This window comes from Anas acuta, chromosome 2 (assembly GCF_963932015.1).
Source record: "Anas acuta chromosome 2, bAnaAcu1.1, whole genome shotgun sequence".
Classification (NCBI taxonomy): Eukaryota; Metazoa; Chordata; class Aves; order Anseriformes; family Anatidae; genus Anas; species Anas acuta.
The window spans coordinates 34982395-34997298 of NC_088980.1; the positions used below are offsets into that span (position 1 = coordinate 34982395).

Below are 14904 nucleotides of genomic sequence, written 5' to 3' on the forward strand. Positions count from 1 at the left end.
AAATGAACTCTGCTGATGGCACTCTTCAAAATACACGTGTCTTTTAGGGTTTGGTTTCACAGCCCCTCCCCCAGCCCCCAGTAATATGATTTCATCCCCCAGAAAATAATGCATGTTAATCAAGACTAAAAGAATGTGATCTTCTTCCCTACACATGACGAAGTTCCATCCCTACTAATTTTATAGTATCCAGAAAATTTTCTCATCTTCTAAGCAATTTTCAATGCAACGCTTAAAATTCAAGTAGCAGGGAATGTGAACAAAATTCTACTTTCATTGTAAATAACAGAACACAGACAACCTCCCCCACCCCAACAACAGGTTATATTGTCTTGCATGTTCAACTTATTTGCGGCAAACGTTTGCTTTAGCAAGCTGTGGCTACAACTGACAACCTGATTGTCTGTTTTCTTAAAGTATTTCAACATACCGAACAGCAACATTACTTTCCATTTTCAAAGTGAAGCTGAGTCTATAGAGGGACATAAAACCAACTTATCATAAATTAAAAAGAAAAAACACACATTATCTAAAAATTAAGGAGCGGTAATTGACCAATTCAGTTTTTATTCAGAGTTGCTAGCTGTATTAGGTTGACTCAGTGATGACATGTCTCACTGAACTCATCAGCAAAACACTGATTTTCATTTGCTTTAACTCTTACGCACCAAGAAAAAGAAATCAAGGAAGTTTTAACAGTAAGACAACAGGAAACTTACTCAAATGCTCCAAGCTTTCAAGACTTCAGACATCCAGTAACTTAAGTTTTTGCATGCTACTACCCCTAGAGATAATGCCCATTCCCAGTAGATGGAAAGTAAAACATTCACATGGAAAATGTAAAATACATAATTAAGGAAATTTGGAACCTTGTTGCAAAGCTATTGAAAGAGCACACACATCAAAACAGAAAGAAGAATTACTCCCCTTTGAAGTACTTTTTCAGTTAAGTGATCTGAATGTGGACTTGTCAACTGTAAAGAAAACTTCCATTAACTAGAATCTAAGTTCCAGGAAAGAAGGCAAATTCCTAATGAACTGGTCAACTCATTCTGCTGGAAAGAGCAAAGTAAAGCAGATTTTGAACGTCTTCATTTTCTGCTTCCGTTGCAGCCCACTGGTCACCTATGCAAATATTTCAAAGTTCAACTTAAAAAACATACCAAAAAATATTTTTGAATCATTAAATAGTACTTTTGAGTTATATAAAGAACGTTAAAGACATCACAATTCTACTAAGCATATACATTTCAAGTTTAGAATAAATTATGCAAGCAATACATTCCCAACCGGAGCTCTCCCAAGCTCATGCTTGTTTTTTTCAGAAGATACAGCTATCAGTAATACAGTTCTGGTACAGCAGGAACTCTTTTTTTCCGTTCCGTCTTTTGCTATTGATGCTAAAAACTCTTTAAAGGTAAGAAGGAAAAAGTTATTTACCTAACACATTTTGATGAACTGTCTTGTGGTTAGTTTCATTAACAGGAAAGGAGGAGATATTTTTAAAATTTGGTAAAAAAACATAGCTATTTTAAAGCAATTTTGTCCAAAAGCAAAAAAAAATAAGCATGTTTCATGTGTAGCACTGTTTCTCCCAACAGAGAACAGGTGCCTGTGTTCAGAGGTACAAGTTCTGTGCATACACTTGCCAAGTTAATGTGGTTTTTAAACCCACCTCAAAATGGCATGTTTCAAATCATGGAAGGTCTAAAAGCTGCACATCAACATTATTTAATGTTAGACACACACTAAGTTTTATTAAGCATTACACTAGAACTATTTTGGTATAAAAATACTTTATTTTAAAGCTATGAAAGTTATAAAAATATGTAGTTAAACCTTCAACTCACAGAATGTTTGCTATTTTAACATTAGTAATTTGTTTCTCCTACCGAATCTGGATTTTATTCGAAAGATTTACAAGACAATTATTACTATCATTTAAAAAACCCAGCATTACAGGGAGCTGTACTAATTGTGATATTTTATCAGTATTCATTTAACCTCTAGGTTTTTTAATGAAGGCAGCAAAAACAACTATTTTCTGATGATACAGAATTTCTTATTTCTTGAAGCGTTTCTGTGGTTGACCACTTCTTCATTAGTTACCTGCAGCATGGCACCTTCCTGCCAAAGAAAAAAAAAGTGTATCTGAAGATGTTTATCACATATGTCTAAACCAAATTACCAATAGGGGAACTTCAGCCTTTTTTTTTTTTTTTTTTTTTAAAGTAATAAGCAGTTCACTGGTGTGTCTAACAAAAGGAACAGGACTTCTGTTAGCTGAGTCCACGTTCTTCAGTAGGTAGTAGCCTGTCAAAGGCAATGGAACTTTGAAGTTAGGGTGTGGGCATTTGTTTTGTTGTTGTTTTTGTTTTGTTTTCTTGGTGGGTTTTGTTGGTTTTAATTTAAAAAACAGATATAGAAGAGTATGCCACCCATACTCAGAATAACTCATTAGTTGGTGAGTTTTCATTAATTTGAGGAGCAAACATTGAATGCATTTGCGAGTAAGGCTGACTGAATTTGGCACTAAGGTTTATTAGCTGCAAGAACTATAAAAAATGGTGGAAACCTCATCATTCTAGCCAAATTCCAAATTAAGTAATTACATTATACACTCATAAAATACCACCTGCAGTTTCATTTGAAGTTTTCACTTCCCCTCCTAAAGAACTGCTTATGCAGTTGCTATAAGAATGGACGACATATTCCTTCACAGAGGCAGATGTATTCTGTGGTGCAATTTTTTTCCTTACACGTAAAGTCTAAAGTTACTTGGGAACCTTCAGGATGAAATGTGTTATATAAAATAGATTACAGTAGACAAGACACATAACAACATCGTTCATTTTCAACAGCACAGAGCTACCTTCATTGCATTACCTTGCAACCACCATAATGCATAGACTCCCAAGAAAAATAAAATGTTGCAGGATGCAAAAATAAAGTTGTATGATTTAATTAACTTGTGACCTACCATTTTAACTACCAACACCAGGGATGGAACCCTTGCAAAGCTTTACTAATGGACACTTGCAGGTCTCATTTGTTCAACTGTAGCAGAGTACAGTGGCAGCAGTCTATGCTTGTCCAGGGTTCATATCATAGCTAGATTCCAGTAGGAAAAAAATATGTTAAGTAGCTGAAATTAACAAAAATTTGTTTGTAAAAAATTTAATAATACAAGAAAACAGGATTCACAAATTTCTCTTCAGTTGGTAATTGTTAACTCAATTTATTGCTATGTTAAACTACATAATGATAATCACTATACTGAAAGAATACTGTCATATAAAATTAGTTTCTCATTTTTTGAACAGTAAGAAAGGAAAAAGTAAACAAGATCTTACCTAAAGAAGTTTAACTGATGCTTAGAACTAGTTTGCTCTACACCCTCAGCCTTCGTTGGCATCCTTATAACACTACCGTAGTTAAAGCTTTGCAGAAATACAGCGCAGCTTTTTAAGACTGGCTGAACTTAGTGACGTTTTCAAGAGTTCTCTTGTACTAGACCTGTGTCCCTGGAAGAGTACCTCGCTGGGGATATTTCCTTTCCTTGCCATTGAAGAAGCAGCATCTAAAAGATCTAAAAACGTGTTTCTCCTTGCAGAGATATCCCTTAAGTTATCTAGATATTTAAATCTGATCATTTACAGACAACATACTTTTTTTCTGACCAGCATTTAATTTTACATGTACAACAATAAGCTTTATATTATTTGTGGGACCTTATGCTACCCACTCCTTGCCTTATTTTACAATATTAAAAAAAAATCTAAAATTACACAATATTTCCTTTAGAATTATTTTATTAAATCATAAATGTACAACAGCTTCTTAACTCTACACACGCACTTAAATTTTTAAAAGGAAAACGTTATGTCTTATTACACCATGATCCTGGCTAATAGCTTTTCAAAACTTTGAGAAAAATCTTAAAAAAGGTTTCACATGTCACCTGAAACTTACAAATTTAACATTATCAAAGGAATGCTTCTACACTTACAAAGACCACTAGAAAGAAACAACAATTAAAAAGCTAAGAAACTGTCTCAAAGGCATTTTTACAATCCTTCCTCCACAGTAAGGTAATGTTATTAAATAATCCAAATCCATTCACAAAATGGCTCTCTGCATCTGCTCTGGTGTCTTCTGCCATATCACTGCATATTTATGCATGACTGAGATAAGTGTTTCCTTAACATTGTTATTTCGATAACCTGAAGCTGTTCTGTTACCTCTGGGCTCTCATCCTCTCCTATTTATACAGTGAAGCCTGTTTCAACAGAAGTAAAGAGTAAAAAAAATAGGTTATGAAATTATTCATCTAACCATTTTTTAAAGGAAAGATAATATCCTAAAAAGCTTTTAACTCCTGCAGCTACTCTCACGAATCACTGCAATTTTAGCATTTAAAAACATACTTACCCATGGCAAGCTTGCAGAAGCTCAATAACGGCTCCTCCCTCCATATCCACCACTTCCTCCACTACCCCCTGGACCATAGTTTCCTGCAATTACAGGACAGCAAGCAACAGAAGAGTTACATCTGTACACTTCTCAAATTAAAAATGCTTCTGATCACTCTATTGAGATTAGCATCCAATTTACTTCCAGAGATAGCCAACTCAGATTTTAACATTTCACTGTCTGCACCTAACACCAAAATAAACTGCCAGAGGAACTACAGGTTGAAATCTTAGATTCAGCAGGGCCACATGTAATTTAATGCCCTATACTGTCTTGAGACCAAGAAAGGGTTTCTTCTTTCAGTTTCCATTTCACAGGCTTTATACACCATATTAAATAACATTTAGACAACTAAAAGCAGGAAATGACAAAAAAAGAATTGGCACTAAAACAAGAGAGAAACAGGAAAAATCTCAGGAAGTTTGGTGGACATTATTAACTGGAGTATGAAGTAGACTATGAAGAGTATGCAATGAAAGCAAAGATAAAGCTTTCCTACGAATCTTTACAGATCGGTATCTGTACAACATGTTGTAATAGTTGTGGGGGAGGGAGAGGGATGCATTTTCCCCAGTACGTGCTTTACAGTCCGAAGAATAATAAAAAATTGTAGCCAACTCATATAACTACACAGACCAAAAACAGTTACCATGCATCTGTTAAAGAATCTAGCTATTAAAGACTCTAGCTATTTTTACCTATCAATCTTCCCTCCCACCTCCCCAAAGAGCCAGAGCTTGCCCCACTCTGTTTGGTTCAAAGGCAGGTCAGGACACAAACAATACCTCCACCATATGGTCCCCCCATGTTCCTGCTGCCACCAAAATTTCCACTCTTCATTGGACCATAATTGGATGGCTGCTGGTTGTAGTTTCCAAAATCATTGTAGTTTCCACTTCCATAATTGCCTGCATTATTAACACAAGAGTAGAAATGCCCGGATAAGCTCAAACATGCATGGGATTATCTCATTATTACACATTTTAATAAAAAAAGATTGTACAATTATTCCAGCAGCATATGAGCTGCTTTTTTTTGTTTGTTTGTTTGTTTGGAAAGTTGAGCTTGCTAACCCCACCCATACACCTCCCAAATCTCAAGCGACTTGCACTAATTTACAACTGAAACACTTGATCCTTTCAAGCCAGCAGGTTACCTCCTCCATAGTTGTCATAACCACCTCCATAGCCCCCACCCTGGTTGCCATATCCAGGTCCTCCTCCACCGTATCCTCCTCTTCCTCCTCCGTAACCAGGACTGCCACCGAAGTTGCCACCTATGACAATACAATCCTTTAAAATAAACCTTTCAGTGTAAAAGGCAACTCAATTCTAAATGGAGAGCATGTTTCTGTTTACAAGTCTACAGAGGAAGAAAAGGGTGGGAGTTTTATGAAGGCACATATCCAACTCCCACCCTAACTGAATTGTGAGTAAAACCCACTAGTCAGACTGCCTAAAGCATCGATGAAGGGACTTAAATCTCTTTTTTCCAGACAATTTAAAAAATGCTGCCGTTCTAAAGAAAAGGGCATACACAGTCATCAAGATGCATCTTTATATGGAGAACCATATGGTTGTGGTGTGAGCCAACAACTAGGTGTGCTTCTTAAAGCCAACAAAATAGCTTTGGCAATTGAAGTAAGTCTTATATGAATAGTAAGAGAAGGTATAAACATTTCAGGATGAATAAAAAATAAAACTGAAAAAAAAGCAAAAACAAAACCCCACAACAGAAGTAAACTAACCTCCAGGTCCTCCACCATATCCATTATACCCATCACCAAATCCACGGCCACTCCCATATCCATCTATTGGAGGAAGAAAAAAACGTAATTTGGTACAGGTGAATTTAAGTGAATTCTTTTATTATCCAACCCCTATGACCTTAAGAACTAAATCTCACAGACACATGGATTTAGAAAAATGCATGTCAAACACCTCATCTAATCACTCCTCTACCTCTTGCATTTGTAAAGGACTGAAATCCATTTGGACATAGCATACACCCAGTTAGCTTGCACATAATTTGCGTGTTCAAGAAGAGAACCCCTCCACCATAGAGCTCATGAGTGCCACATATGATTGCAGACACTAAGTCTCTGAATTCCATAGCAGAATCATTGAGTTTAGGTTAATTTTGGCATTTAATAAAATTCTTTTAAAATTAGGTCACTTGAGTTACATGAATAGCCACATAGTCAATTTGCATACTATGCAAGAGGTCTGCAAGTTATTCAATAATAGTAATAATTAAAAAAAAAAACAACACATTTTAGCAGCTACAGCTGCATTTAAAGTAAACAGAAGTAGCTTACAAAGTTACCCAAAATCTGAAGGATGATGTAAATGAGAAAAAAAGGTGCTACAAACATGCCTGTCTTACCGGCTCCCCCTCTGAAATTGCTGCCAGGCCCTGGACCAAAGTTGCCACCACCTCCACGAGCATCACCAAAACCAAAGTTCCCTATTAACAGTTAAAAGTTTTAAAGCAGTGAAATCACAGGAAGCGAACACAAAAATGAACTATAAAGCACTAAGCATTACTTGCACATACCTCCTCTCCCGCTCCTAGAGTTCTGAACTTCCTGCATTTCCTGTCTAGAGAGAGCTTTCCTTACTTCTGCATTATGGCCATTGATGGTGTGATACTTCTGCACTGTAACCACAAGAGATAAAATACGATGAGCACTGAAGTACTCCTCTGGAAACAAACAAGAACCGACAACTACCGAAAATGAAGTAATTTCCGAATTAATCCATACACTTCTCATCATTGTTTTAAAACCTTGAATGCCAAAAATATATTTAAACAAAGAATCCAGTACTTTATTTAAAAAATAAGTGTTCCCACACAACTCAACAGAAATATGACATGGCAAATGTTCATGCATTTAAAAATTTATCTTCATACAATTACCATGACTGTAAGCATTAGTATTATCAGATGGAACAGTGACATGAAGATTACTCACATACGATTTTATCCACAGGATCATGGTCATCAAACGTAACAAATCCAAACCCTCTCTTTTTACCAGACTGTCTGTCAGTAATGATTTCAATAGTGTCAATTTTTCCATATTCCTCAAAGTAGTCACGAAGGTGGTGCTCTTCAGTGTCCTCTTTAATACCACCAACAAATAGTTTTTTCACAGTGACATGAGCACCAGGTTTTCCAGATTCCTGTTACAAGAATACTCCAAATTACCACAAAGAAAGGCAATTTTTTCAATTGCTATTTTGCCAGGATTTCAGGCATGCAATACCAATAAACTAAAACTTTCAGACACTGAGGTATTTCTCTTACAGTGTATGTCCCTAAAACCTCTTTGTAGGGTAGAAGGCAATGCTCTCCCAACCTGCATAAAATTTTTGAACGCCCTGACAAAGACCCATTCAGGTGCTACTAAATGCCTAAAGGTAAATAAAAAGCCTTCAAGTAGATTGAGAGAAAAATGTGAGACCAACTGCTTTTAAGAACTGAAGTTATCCAGTAACAAAAAATTAAAAATTGTGCTCTAGTTTAATTAAAATGGAAGCGCGTCAGATTTCTCTGTCTACCTCTCCACCAGCAGTGAAGCCCACATTCCACATCTCAACAAAGCTTCAACTACAGCAAATCCAGTCATGCTTTTCAGCCTCTTCAAAATACAAATACACAACTCCTTGCATTCCTTTTAAAAAATAATGGAATTAAAAAGGAAAAAAAAACAAAACTTTGTTTTGAGCATTACGTTCTAGCCACTGCAGTAGTTAAGTATGACAGCCCTAAAGCTCGTTAGCAGCTTTGCGTGTATAAACAGCATGTACATACACTGCTTTAATTATGTTTTCCCAAATACTAATTAACCCTGCATTCTTCAGGGAATGCAAAGAAAACTGGGATCATTAATAATAGAAATGTTTGTGTTTGTTTCCATTTTCCCTGACCTATAGGGCACTTCATTTAATTCCAGTTCATCAATCCAAATACATTAAAAAATGGTTCAAATACTACTCTTGAACTGGTTAAATCCTCCTAGAGCTCTGACGAGGCAGTGAACAGAAGTCACTTAGAATCTGTATTTGCTCCTCAAGTATCTCTGTGCCCCAGTAACCCAGCTGAAAAGCCTACAGGTATGCTACGCTGCCTTCCTGTGCACCCACCTCATTTATAGCCTGGAGTTTAAAACCAAATATGCCTGAAGCAAAAACGTGAGTAGTCCCTAAGTTGATTTTGAATACCACCACTGGGAAAAAAAAAAAAAAAGTTTCTGCACTCTATGTTATTTTTGGTCACTTCAGTCACCTTTGAAGAATACCCAGAAGACTGACAGGAGCTCATTAATTTAAGATGTAGTAACAATTCCAGAGAAGAGTTGGTTTGGAATTTGCATAATTACATTCAACACGTTTCAGCTAACAATACTTTCCAGACCCCAGTTGCATCCCTTGCAGACATGATTCACAACCAAAATAACTAAGAATTTACTATAATAATAGAGGTTTATGTAATATAGTCAATTAACAAACCAAAACCGTGGGAACGGTGCCCCAGCCACACCCTTTAACCAAGAGCACTTAAGCCCAATTTCAAATAAGAACAAAGCAGAGGTTTGTTTGTTCTTATCTGTACTCTGACCAGAACAGAGTCATTTATCAAAGCATGAGGATCTGCTTTCAAACACATATTTACCTCTCTAGCCACAGCTCTCTTAGGCTCCACCACCCTTCCATCAATCGTGTGAGGTCTTGCAGCCATGGCCGCATCAACTTCAGCCATTGAGGAGAATGTTACAAAACCAAACCCCCTTGATCTTTTGCTTGCAGGATCCCTCATTACCTAAAAACAATGAGCAAGTTTAAACCACATCTATGTCTCTCATGTGAAGCTTAACAGTAACGATATTTGGAGAAAACATACAAACCTAATTCAAGTATTTCTTGGTTTCAAAATACATATGAAGCAGCAAGCTATCAAGGACACAAGCAGCACTGCTTAGCATCACAGAAGTTCAGAACATTGCTCATTCTCTACCAGTAACTCAGAAATGCTGCTAACAAAAACCCCATAGCAGCGATGTGTGTTTAGATTTGTATTTGCTTTCTCTGAACTCAAGCATTTCTTTCAAGCTCCCTGAAGAGCACACTTAAAAACTGGCTCATAAAATACATATTTACTGCTTCCTGAACAAATTCAGTGGAACGACTTCTGCAATAGAAAAAATAAACATAGAGAAGATCCCAGGCTGCAGAAAGCCATCCTTCCCCAGGTTCATGGGGCTGCCTACCATGGTATCAGCTTTCTGCCAAAGGTTACAGATCACACTGTTGCAGATGCAGTCATGCTCTATGTGCTCCCTAATTAATTTCAGTGTCATCGCTGGAAGTGCATTTTGAACAGTTGTAACAAGTGGTTGAAGATAATGAGAAATTTTACAAAAAACAGATTGTGAATGCTTGCTAATTTTACCAGCAGACTTCGCAAAAGGAAACCTGCAAAAAGCTTTGATGCACTGTTAAGTATGAATCAACTGTACGTACACTGAAGAAAAGTGCACACCCTCTTCGTTAAGTTGTTCAAAAAACAACTCCCCATTTTTACAATTTCTACAAATTCCATGTCATCGCTGTGCACTAATATAACTTACCACGCAATCTGTAAGCTTGCCCCATTGCTCGTAGTAATTCCTCAAGCTTTCCTCTGTTGTTTCAAAGCTTAAGCCGCCAATGAACAGCTTGCGGAACTGCTCCTTTTCCCTCTATCACAGAGAAAACGATTACGTTAATGTGATTTACAATACTTGCCTGCACCAGCATAATCAGACAATAAGAAAGACCTCCTTAGAAGTCAAAAACTTTCACTAAGAGACGTTTCCCAAAATTAGGTTTGGCTCTTCAAAGCATTCTACCAGTATTCAAGAAATTAAGCAACATACACGATTCTCTGGGTCCAACTTTATGAAACAGATCTTAATAATGTGCTTCTCTTTCCATCTCTTCCTCCAAATATTAAAAGCAAAGGGCCAAATTTCAATATTTCCAGGAGAAAAGTCCTCCCAAAGACCTGTATTAGACACCTTTTAAAACCGTGTTGGAGAAAAAAAACACTCCAAAGTACCAAAGTGTCCTCATTAGAAATAACAGAAACCCATTTGAATTGCCTCTTTTTATTCCGGACAGCATTCAATTTTAAAAATCATTATGGTTAAATTATCGCACATGGATACTATTTAACCAAGGCATTAAAAAGATATAAATAAATATGGCTAAACATGTTCTCAAATGGGTCACTGATTCATATCCCCTCATTAATTATTAAAATGAAGGAAACTGGACCACCTGTAAAATTTGTTTTGTATTCTGAACCACAGAGTGAGTTAGTGCTAACTGCATCCCCTCTCAACATCAGGGGTATCAGAATTAAGTGGAAAAATTACATTTCCCTTTATGGCTACAAAGTATGTTTTTAATAAAATACTATTATATTTCAGAGCAATTTTCATTGAACTTAGTTCTGCTGAATATCTATGGTGACAACTGTATCATTTGAAAAAGCCCAAGACCAGTAAGAAGGTATTACGTTTACTATTTTGTATGCCATACTGTAACACTAAAACATCAACCTTCCAACCCTCTAAAAAATATACTAAGAAGATATCACATCACTGTAACAGGAATACCACTGTATCACGGATTTCACTTGTCCACACATCAAATAACAAAATGAAAAAAAAAAAAGCACTGAATATTAACCCTCTTTCACAGAACGTAATAATTTCATAATCTTGTTTGATAGTCAACTGTCCTGCCAGGTTTAATCCCAAGAGAATGCAAATGCAAAGATCACATCAGTTTCATATTGGTTGGTCACTCTAAAAATGAAGAACATTTGCCTTTTTTTTTTTTTTTTTTTTTTAAAAAAGTAACATCTAGTAAACAAGTGCGGTGCACAAATGCTTTCAAAAGCATTAAGCCAGCCCACAGGAAGACCAACATGGTTTCAGAGGTTGTCAAAGGTAGGCATGATGTAAAAACACGTAACATGGAACAACACCATTACCAGAGACAACAACATCCCCTCAGTTTTTGTTATTGGCCTATTACCAGCTGACAAGGAACTCAAACTGTTATAAAATCCATTCTTTTCCTTCCAATTAACTACTACATTTGAGAAAATTCGATTTCAGTATCACTTAAAAGCACGACATCCAACAGCAGATTCCAAGTATTTTTTCTTCTAAGAAACACGCAGGAAGCTACTACTATCTCCTCACTGTGCAGATGACTAAAATTAGATCAGATTGAGTTTTTAAGCAACAAACCCATGCTACATGAAGCTTCCTTTCATATCATCTCCTAAATGGAATAAAGGAAAGGATGCTGCATACCACACTTGGTCTGAAGCCACACCATCATTACTAGTTTGAGCAGACTAGCAGAGAAATTTCAAGCAATGATTGCTTAAAATGTCAAAAAAAACAAAAAACAACCCACAACTAACTGCCAAAAAACTTCCTCTCTTTAAATTGCTCCAGTACAACTGCTTGAAGATTAGGGACTACTTTCTAGTTTCCTAGGCCCACAAGAGACACTTTTCCCTATAAAATCAATTCTTTTATATCTAGTAACAAAACTAGGATAAAAAGGGTGAGAATCAGACTAATTTAGAAGGCGTAGCAATTCTTCCAATAAGTATTAGACTTACTTTAAAAATATTAATTCAATAGCTTCAAAAACTAACGCCATCTTTGAGATGGCTGTAACAACTACACTTGCTTTTTAAAAGGCAAACATACCACACATTACTAGTAAACATTAAACAGAGTAGCAAACCCCTGGGAAGTTCCTAATAATTCATACACCTGTCACAGAGCACATGCTCTACCTGAAGCAATATCTAGACACACACAGGTCTGAGCATGGCAAAAAGGAAATTCAGTGCTTCTTAAATGAAAACCTGTGTGTGACAATGTCCTAAGCACGCTGTTCCACTCATACACATGCACAGCTGCTCAAAAAAATGCAGAGGGGCTGTCTTAACCATATCAGTTTTAGGAGACTCTGTCTATAGTCTGGGATTGAACTCCCACCAGTGTCCAGCAATCTTCGATAATCCTAAATTTATGCTAAAGCGGTATTAAGCCTGAAGGAAAGTATGATTTTGCCAGTCCCTCTCAGAATCTTGATGAAAGCACTCAGTCAGTAAAAAACAAAACAAAAACATTAGCCATTTCCCACACCCCCCAGTATAAAAGCTGGAAGAAAGACCTCCTTAGAAGTTTCCATAGTACATGCTGTGGCAGGAACAGAGCGAGACAGAGAAAATCTTATGAACTCCTTGGCATCTTCGTTAGTTTGTGTTAAACCTTCTTTCGTAGCCTTAAACCGACGCTTCACAGAACTGCAAAACGCGAAGCCCTTACTGGCAAATTGACCATCAGAGCAGTGAGACGCGTTTCACGCAGCAGCAACGCGTGCACCAACACGCCGAGCTGTCCGCAGAGCTCTGCGGAGCCGGGCCCCGAGTAACCACAACGGTTAACGGCGGGAGGTGGGTGGGATCTCGCAGCAGCTAGCGGCCAAGCCCGCCAGAAGCCCGGCGGGCTCTAAGGAGAAGGCTCTCCCGTCCCTCCAGCCCAGCCAGGAGCCCCGCGGCCCCCTCCGCCATGTGGCGGCGCCCAGGCCGGCAGGGCCCCGCAGCCGGGCGAGCAAAATGGCGCCCGGCAGCTGCCGCCGCCCGCAGCCACGGCGGTGCGGCGGGAAGGCGGGCAGGGAAAAAGGCAGGGATGGCGGAAACGCCGACCCCTGGCCAACACCCGGGGCGGCGCTGAGACCCAGCGCTGCGGCTCTGTGCGGGGGAGAGCCCTCGGGAGCCGCTCCCCGCCCCGCAAACCCCCGAGGACCGCAGCCCCCCCGCCCCCCTCCTCTCCCCTCCCGGCCTCCCGCCGCCATTTTCCCCCTCCCCCTCAGCGCCGCCATTTCTTAGCGGCGCCACCGCGGCCCGGCCGCGCCTCGCTCCCTGACCAGCCCCCGCCGCCGGGCCGGCAGCCACCGACAGATTCCCGAGCCCGCCGCCCGCCCGCAGATCCACCGCTCCCTCCTCCTCCTCCTCCTCCTCCTCCTCCTCCTCCTCCTCTCAGCGCTGCGCGGCGGCGCCAACGGCCGCTTCCAGAACCTTCCTCGCCGCTAACGCTCCCCCCCCCCCCCCCCCCTTCCCCGCTGAGGGAGCGCGGCTCCTCTCCCCTCCCCCGCCCCCCCCAAACCAAGGCCCGGGGAGGTTCGCTCGGTGCCGTCCCGCGGAGGAGCCGCTGGCCGCCCTGCCCACGTACCATGTTCTTCATGGTGTCGGCGTTCCTGCCCGGGAGCAGCGCGCAACCCGTCAGAAATGGCCGCCCGAGCTGTTACGTAATTTGAAATTGAGCTCCGCGCACTGCGAGCGCCCTCCTCCTCCCGCCTGCCGACGGCTCGGTTTTAAAAAAAATAAATAAATAAAAAAAGCTCGAGAGCCGGAGCTTAGAAATCTCCGAAGGGGCAGTGTTTCTGTGTAACGCCCCTCTGTGTTTTTATCACGTAATAAAAAGTCATGGGCTCCGCCGGGAATGGCCGTCTCCGGAATGAGCCGAAGGAGCCCTCGCCGCCCAGCTCCTCCGCTTCGGCACCCGCCGGAAAGAGCCGAAGCGCGGCCGGCGGACCCTTCGCCTCGCTTCGGCAATTTCCGGAACGCTCCGAAGCGGGCTAGGCGGCCGCTCGGCAATTTCCGGAGAGAAAACGCCGCAGCGCCCGTAGACCGCGCAGCCCGCTCGGCAATTTCCGACGGCGGACGGCACCCGCCCGAGCGCCTCCGAACCGGCTCGGCACCGCGTCCCGTGCCCCCCCCCCCACCTCCGGAAATTGCCGAAGCGCTGCACCTCAGGGCTGGGGGGGGCAAAGCGGCCTCACCCCCCCCCCCCCCACACACACACACAGCGCGGCCCCTGCCCCTCACGGCCGGGCGCCATCGCGCTGCAGGGGGGGCACCCTCCCTTCCATTCCCTTCCCTTCCTCCCTCCCTGCCTCCCCACACGCCCCGCCACGCAGGGTGAGTGCCGGCACAGCGCTGCGGCCGCCCCCCGCTTCCTCCCCATCCTCATCCTCCCCCCTCAGCGAGCGGCCCCCGCCGCCCTCCTCGCCTCCCTCACGGCGCCGGCCAAAATGGCGGCGGCGGCGGCTGTGGTGGTGTCGGCGGGCCCGGCCCCGCTCCCGCACCCGCTCCGCTCCTCACCCAGTCGCTCTCCCTGTCGCCGCGAGGCATCTTCCTTCTTTTGGACGCCTGGCGCGGTCCTGCGCTCGCCCCCCGTTGGAGAGACGTCTTGGCCCCCCTCCTGTGCCGGCGGCGACGACGGTAGGCAGCTCGCAGCTGGCGCGGAGGCGGCGGCGTGCGCTCTGCCCCCTCAGCCGCCGGCGCGCT

The 14904-nt window shown here is 41.4% G+C and overlaps 1 protein-coding gene across 7 annotated transcripts; it reads right to left on the reverse strand.

Moving 5' to 3' along the window:
- Nucleotides 1–536: 536 nt before the first annotated feature.
- On the reverse strand, nt 537–14894 carry HNRNPA2B1 (heterogeneous nuclear ribonucleoprotein A2/B1). 7 transcript variants are annotated; one of them, XR_011093855.1, is made up of 12 exons: nt 14719–14894; nt 10106–10216; nt 9151–9297; nt 7448–7658; nt 7030–7131; nt 6850–6939; nt 6221–6283; nt 5630–5749; nt 5259–5381; nt 4432–4514; nt 2981–3111; nt 537–2127 (listed from the first exon to the last, which is right to left on the reverse strand). XR_011093855.1 is itself a non-coding variant. In XM_068674232.1 (12 exons), the coding sequence occupies exons 2-11, from the start codon at nt 12741–12743 to the stop codon at nt 4453–4455; spliced, it is 1047 nt and encodes a 348-aa protein (XP_068530333.1). In that variant the 5' UTR covers nt 12744–12858; nt 13482–13623; the 3' UTR covers nt 3795–4279; nt 4432–4452. The 7 variants fall into 7 exon arrangements, 6 of the variants coding, with proteins under 6 accessions (XP_068530331.1, XP_068530330.1, XP_068530333.1 ...); XM_068674232.1 differs by lacking the exons at nt 537–2127; nt 2981–3111; nt 14719–14894 and adding exons at nt 3795–4279; nt 12726–12858; nt 13482–13623; XM_068674230.1 differs by lacking the exon at nt 2981–3111.
- Nucleotides 14895–14904: the final 10 nt, after the last annotated feature.

Excerpts from the sequence above, each read along its gene's own strand:
- HNRNPA2B1 (XM_068674230.1), bottom strand. The coding sequence starts at position 14,748 with ATGCCTCGCGGCGACAGGGAGAGCGACTGG. Across the intron at positions 6,940-7,029 it reads CTCTAGGAGCGGGAGAGGAG|GGAACTTTGGTTTTGGTGAT; the intron begins GTATGTGCAAGT and ends AACTGTTAATAG. Across the intron at positions 5,750-6,220 it reads ATATGGTGGAGGACCTGGAG|GTGGCAACTTCGGTGGCAGT; the intron begins GTTAGTTTACTT and ends GTATTGTCATAG.